Genomic DNA, 7002 nt, shown 5'->3' with positions numbered 1-7002 from the left:
CAGGGCATTTTGCACCATCTCCCATTACATTCAGTGGGATATGGGCACTGAACTCCCTGAGACTCCTTAGAGAATTCTAAGTGAATAGGATGTAAGCTATAGGGTTCTCAACGCTTTGGGAAACTCAGGCTCTCTACTTAGGTACACAAAAGGGAATTTAAGGCTACACTTAGGCTGCTCTTTCTAAAGCTCTCAGCCTCCCTGCTTATAAACGAGCAGGGGGAAATGCAGAAGTCTGGAAGATTTTCAGGTTGAACAAAGTGACAACGCCTAAATTTCCCCTGCTGACTATGGGTTCACCTAGAAAGAAGTGCAGAGTGGGTTTGGGAAAGTGCTGTTCCCAAGAAGATCCGCTTTGTTTTTGCATCATGGAAGCATCTGGGGAGCAATCTACTACCTTGTACAATGAGTGAGACTGAAGGGAAGGGTCAGGAGGGATCTGATGAGGTGTAACAACAATGAGGGATGGGGGGCAGTTTTGAGAAGACAACCATCCCCAGACACCTGTCTATGCATAATCCATAGCACTCACTGTGGTGCAGTGCATTTCCAGGGGTAGCTGGGTTGTGGGTACTGATGGACAAGTCCCTCAAGACCTGCCCATGCTCCATACTTCTCCCACCTCTCTGCCTGACCCATCACTCACTGCAAGCAAAACACACCTTCTCCCTTCCTAACATCCTGCTTCATTTCCCCTAGGCTAGACTCATGTAGCCAGGGGACTAGAAAAATTAAACACAGACAGAATTTTATTTGAAAATTGATTAAACCTTTACACTCTCCTGTTTATTGCCAGCCTACTTGAACTCTGGCCCACAATAAATCAATCAGAGCTGGACGGACTGGCTCAGTACATCCCAGCTGCTGTGACTCTTCATTTGGCTGCCTTTCCAGGTCAGCAACAGAACGGCAAAGGAAAGGATTCCCTCACCCCACCTTGCTTTCACAAGAAGGAAATGCATCAGTGCTACCCCTATCCCTATATCATTTGATTTTTCCTTTGAGAAATCCTCAGGAAATACCCCACCATGCATGGTTAGGATGCATTCAATAGCAGTAACATTTCTCTCTCGCAAATTAGAGTACAACCTTCAATACGTCTCACAACCTTCAACCCAGGGGGCAGAGTTCAGACTCCATTTGCACTGCAGAGGTAGAAAAAGGGAGGCTCCTAGCAGTTAAGACAATGCACACTTCCTCCAGGCTCCCTGTTCACCTCATATCCCTGCCTCCCAGCCCGGGGCAGGGAGACTTCATATCTCCATCCGGAATCTGAGTGCTGAGCCCTTCACCTGCTCTTCATAGTGCCTGTTGAATCTCTCGTTCTGGGCCACCGTGAAATGATTCTTCCAGTCCCCTGAAATCCCTGGTGAGAAGAAAACAAATGACCAAATCAGCGTGCACTGCAGAGCTATTCTGCCCCCTGGCTGGCATCTGAGAACTGTCCTCTCCTTTCCCAGTAACACTTCCAAGGCCCCATGCTGAGCATTACAGCCTGTGTCCTGGAACAGCCAGCCAAAGTCCTGGAACAGCACTCTTGACACTTTGCTTGCAGAAACAGAAACAGCTTGAGGCTGCATATTTGCACATGTTTGGGGAAGGAGCTGGGAGAGATGCTGGCAGTGTTACATCTTCAGGGATGTGCCACATAGGTCATGTGCCTGGAACGGAGGTGTGCTATAGACCACCTGCCTTTGTGAGCCAGATCCATCTTTGTGAGCCACAAAGATGTCCTATCTGGCCCATGAAGGTCTGATCCAGCATGGAGGATCAGCAGCATAGAGCTGCTCTGTGCTGCCCATCCACTCCACAGAGCTCCCCTCTGCTGCAGAGCCTGCTGCTGCCCTGGATTTGCACTTACCCTCACTGCACAAAGATTGGAGATCAGTGGTGAAGACAAGCACAGACAGCTGGCTGCTCCCAAGGGTCAGGGACTTGCAGCCCTGAGCAAGGACTGGGTCACAAAGGGCATCCTGCGCTAGCAAAAGGTTGCCAACCCTGCTATAGACCAGCTCTTGCTACCACCCATGGTCTCAGGACTATGTGCATGCCACAAGGGCCACCTGAATAGATGCGGTAGCAAAGCAAGAAGCCTTAGCCCCAACTTCCCAATGTCTGAACTGAGCCCAAGGCAAAAAATTAGCTATGCCCTTGAGAGAGCAGGAGCAAGATCTTCAGCCTAGGAATTATATGGGCAGGCCTTCCTAGGATATTCCTCTAACTGCTGGTCCTATGGGCAGCCCCATCTTTAGCAGCTGGGCTTGGTTCATAGAGAAAGAATCTGGACACCAGGAATTCCTGTCCTGTGAAGGTGCATTAAAAAAATACTGTGTACAGCTATTCCCAACCCTGCTGTCACTCTACTGTTTCTTCTCTCCTGCAGCTCACCTTTCCTCATGAATGGAGATATACTGTGGTCCAGAGCCCAGTTGGGCATTGTTTCGTAGTTGACAGAGGGGTTCTTCTTCATCTCCTGGAATGAGGTGTGATGGAGGATTTTATTCACCACCTCCTCCTTCAGGTCCTTTCCCAGGAATTGAATTACCTTCTGTACCTCCCGCTTCGGGTCCTGCAAAGATAAGCAAACCAACCATCCGATGAGGAGGCATGCTGAAACACAACAGTTTAGGAGAGAGTTTAACTGTCTTTAAACCCCTTGCAGAATATGATGATGCTCTTTGGGTTCCATGTGTTGCCTGATCCAGAGACAAGAGGATTTAGATCAGGCCTTAGATTAGCTGAGTGTTTTGACTCTTAAGAATGCATCATGATAACCAGTGACTTGTCTCTCCTGTGAAAACCAGAGTGAGCAGGCAGGAAGGCACAGTAACTTCTACAGCTTGCAATGCAGTCTCAGCAAGATATTCCATTTGCCCAGATAGCTACTACACATCGTGCCAATACCACATGATATTTCTAACAGGGAAATGTGGGCTCATGGTGGGATGGAGGCAAGAGGAAACAAAACCAACATGTGTTCATAACAAATATGAAAATTAAGTTGAGGGTCAGAGCTGGTAACATCTTAGCTCAAGGGTCTCACCTGGATGCTGTTCCCTTTTGAAAAGCAGAGGTGTATACTCTTTTTTGCTATCAAGACCCTCTACCCTTCCCCCTCTTCTTTTAATCAGACAGAAGGAAGGGGGTTCATCCAACAAGACAATATCTAACCAGGGGTGGGCAAAATGCGGCCCGCAGGACAGATGCAGCCCACCAGCCCATTCTGTTCAGCCCGCAGGGCCCCTAAAAAATTTAGAAAATTAATATTTATCTGCCCCTGGCTGCCTGTCATGTGGCCCTCGATGGCTTGCCAAAACTTAATATGCGGCCCTCCGTCCAAAATAATTGCCCGCCCGTGATCTAAACCAACCGGACAGAATTAGAAGAAGCCAACCAATTCCTGCTGAACCATTTCCTACTCTTTTACTGGGGAACCTTGGAGCTGTGCTACATTTCTAGCACTAGATGGTGCTGCAGAAAGACAGAAATAGGACAATGCTTCCATATATGGAGCCAACAAGTACCATTTCTGTTAGTGGCTCTCAGGAAAACTCCAAACCGTGTTGTTGACCTAAGGTGAGACGAGCCTACAGCCTGCTGCAAAAGGAAAATGACCAGTGTGCCACTCTGGGATAGGGGTTTCCACATATCCAGCATACAGTCGTACTGCTAACTTTTCTGGTATAGTCTCTGCTCTTAGGAGTTAAGGAAGCGAGGTGTACAGTGGGCTGCTGTCTTTTGAGACAGTGCATTTACCAGATGTACCTTGCAGACTTCCCAGTGGTCTCTTGCAGCTTGTTGTGTCCCAGCCTGCTTCAACTAAAGTTATGCGCCTGTGCCAATCAGGACTATAGTAGAGGTGATATCTTTTCGTATTAGACCAACAACATTTTTGCAAAAAAGAAATGTGTAATAGAATACCCAATGTGTCTCTGAGCACTTTTGGGGTATGACCACATCATGCTGAGTAGTGAGGTGGAAAAATTGCTTCAACGGCTTCTTGAAGTGAATCCTTGAGTGGGATGATCTGTATGGATTTTGGAAAGAGGCAGACTGTGATGGTCAAGATGGGGTTTGTGGGAGGTGCCACAGCATTTGTTTGTGCTTTACACTCCCTCACCTCTTTCATGTCTTCATAGTACAGGAACAGGATATGGTGGTCCTTTGCTTTCTCCCACCAGCCTTTCACATGATCATACCAGGATCCATAAGCCACTAAATCCCAAGGGAAATAAGCAACATGGGAAGAGACATTTAGAGAGCGAGAAAGAGAGAAAGCACTAGCTCCAAAAGTCCCCCCTCTCCCTTCCCCCCAGCATGGATCTAGCGCCTGCATCCAGAGCAGTGTGGGGTCTAAAAGGTGTAAAAAGATTCAGTGGAATGGGACAAAGTTCCTTGCAGAGAGGCTGATTAAACACTGGGACCTCCTCTGAGGTGGTGGTGGGCTTGCCCTGGCTTTGAGCCCTCAAATCGAAGTGAGAGAGCTTTGCAAAATGGGCTTTAGTTCAGCTGCTGGATGTAAGGGGGAGAGGTCTGGATGGACAGAAAGGTCCCTCTGGTTTGGGAACTGGTGAATCTAGGTGATCCCTTGCTCCCGCTCTTCCTTCACAGAAAAGCATTTGCCTGCATTGTCCTCAACAGGCTCCTCTGCATTGCAATTTTTAGCGTGGCCTTAACAAGGATTTACAAACTGTTTATACACCAAGAAAGCAGTCCAGTGCAGGGGTTGGCAGGGTTTCCTGGCAGGGGACAGAATGACCCAGCTCAGGCCTGAGGCAATCGAGCACAGATTTGGCCACCTCTGCCACTTTTCCTTGTAGCCCAGCTGTGGCATGGCATGAGGAGACCCCCTCTGCTGAAGCCCTGGTTTCCTCACTAAGGTGCAAGGTGAGCAGAACCCCCCCCCCACCCCAGCCACCAAATGCTGCCTCATCCATAACACCACCAGCCAGATTCAAAGGCTCTGTAAGCCAGATCTAATCTGGAGGCTATCGGTGGCCAACCCGTGGTGTAGTGGGTTGGGATTCTGAGTTCTGGACCAGAAACTAAGGAGACACGGGGATTGATTGTGAGAGCCCTATCTGAATGTGGGCTCTAGTTATGGGTGTTATTTATTTTTCAATGGTACTTGGAGGCCCCCGTGCTACTTGGGACTGCACTGTGTTGGGTGCTGTGCATTCACAGCAGGAGAAGGTCTTTGCCTCAAGAGTTTTGCTTTATCCATGGTAGAGAAAAGAGAAAGGGAAACAACCACAGAGAGGCAGAGTGACTTGCCAAAGGTCTCAGTGAGAGACACTGAAGTAGAATCCAGTCCCGCTAGGTCCTAGTGCTGCTCCCCAGCCATCAGGCCATGCTACATGCTTCAGTGACCTGTCTTGCCCTCAGGAATTCCCATCCTACCAACCTGGATTGCCCAGAGAAGTCATAGTCTTTGTACCATTCCCAGCTTCATTGACAAGCCTGTGGGTTTCTGTCTCAGGGATGAAAAGAGTCTCTCTCAATTCTGTTCTGGGTAAGCTGCATCACACCCATTGCTGGGACCTCTCAGAACAGAGATGCTTATCTTCCAACCTGGAGGCCAGATCCAGCCTATGAAGCTCCCCAAAGGTCCATAAATCTGGCAGTGGGGGGTCTGCAGGAGTGTTAATTGCTGCTACCCTACTGCCAAATTTCTGGACCTGTAGGAAGCCCTGCAGGCCAGACAGCATGGCCCTGTGTGGTAGATTGTGCCAGCATGCACAGATGAGATAGTGTATGGCTGCATTTGGGCACACAAAGCTGGACCAGTGTGTGGCTTCAGCTGACCCTGCACAGGATCCTGCCTGAGGACTGGCCTCAGTGCTACTCTTCAGGCCCATGGAGCCAAAAGGTTCAGTACTACTGGCCCAAACTCTTCATTTACCATTCCCAGTCATGAATTTCTCCAGGAACTCATTCCAGGGGCCGGGATCAGGGTGCAGCTTTGCCATCTGGTAGAAGTAGTAATAAGAGACAGCCACATCCTTGGCATTTCGGGCAACATAGATCATCTGCAGGAAGTACAAGGGAAGGAAACACAGTGCAAATAAAAAAGGTGCCAAGGGCCTTTGACCTTCTGTGCTTCATAGGTCTGCCACTCTACATCCCCCATACAGCCCTGTGCTTGTTAAATATGCCCTTCTGAAGGGCCTGTCACTGGTGGTCACTAGGGGCAGGATGCCAGACAAGGTGGATGGACATGCAAGGGACAACCTACATGGCCACCTCTGTCCTGCAGTTCTGGAGCCTGTTACCTTGCAATTCTTTTCCCAAAAGGAGATGGGGAGGAGCTGAACCGGGACATGGGTCTTCACTAACCGAGGGGATGGCATCTTATCCAGCTGCTCTGTGCCTGGGAAACACACAAGGGGTTAAAGAGATTGCTGGGCATGGTGCGTGCAAATGCTCTGCCCTCGAATGGAAGTGAAACAGGCATTGCATGTTGCTGGCTGTCACAGGTGATGTGCAGATATGAGTAAGTGTTTACAAAGCTATGTGGCTGGCTGCCTTCTCATGTAATCCTGCCAAGCTCAAACCCTGCTAACTCACTGGCTGAAAGCCCTCAGCATTACCTTCACTCTCTTAAAGGCCTCCCAGAACTATTCCAGTTGCTGCTTGGGCTGGTCTGTCCCTGTGACGGCCAGAACCAGAGGGATTAATAAGCAATAAATATGTGCTTCTTAGAGGCATTTGGTATTTTGCCTAAACAGGTAATATTAGTTAATATAAAGCTTGTAAGTTTGTAAACTGCAGATGTAACTTGTCTGTCATAAGTTTAACCAAATGATAAAATTAACTGTTCGTGGAACTGACTGGGCCCCATAGGCAAAGCTGTAGCTATAAAATTATGTGACCTAACGGTTTTTTGCTCAGAGTTCAGCCTTGATGATAAAACTGGATCTAACTGCCAGGCACACCCAACACATTCCAGGAAAGCACGTCCCCAGAAAGCATATTCAAAAAGAAGCCTAAAAGGGGTTGGGG

General features: G+C 48.7%; 1 protein-coding gene across 1 annotated transcript in view; it reads right to left on the bottom strand.

Moving 5' to 3' along the window:
• Positions 1-728: 728 nt before the first annotated feature.
• LOC109301233 (sulfotransferase 1 family member D1-like) overlaps positions 729-7002 on the bottom strand; it is a 34175-nt gene continuing 27901 nt past the window's right edge. Inside the window, exons 5-9 of the mRNA XM_019522243.1 lie at positions 6273-6370; positions 5903-6029; positions 4121-4215; positions 2389-2569; positions 729-1366 (exon numbers count right to left, since the gene is read on the bottom strand). Of these exons, the coding sequence (XP_019377788.1) occupies positions 1254-1366; positions 2389-2569; positions 4121-4215; positions 5903-6029; positions 6273-6370 (614 nt within the window). The 3' untranslated portion in view covers positions 729-1253. The remainder of the gene's footprint in view (positions 1367-2388; positions 2570-4120; positions 4216-5902; positions 6030-6272; positions 6371-7002) is intronic.

Source organism: Gavialis gangeticus, unplaced genomic scaffold (assembly GCF_001723915.1).
Source record: "Gavialis gangeticus isolate Ggan-Ray unplaced genomic scaffold, GavGan_comp1, whole genome shotgun sequence".
NCBI lineage: Eukaryota > Metazoa > Chordata > Crocodylia > Gavialidae > Gavialis > Gavialis gangeticus.
Note: the sequence above shows the minus strand (reverse complement) of the source record. Positions and strands in the feature narration are given on the sequence as shown.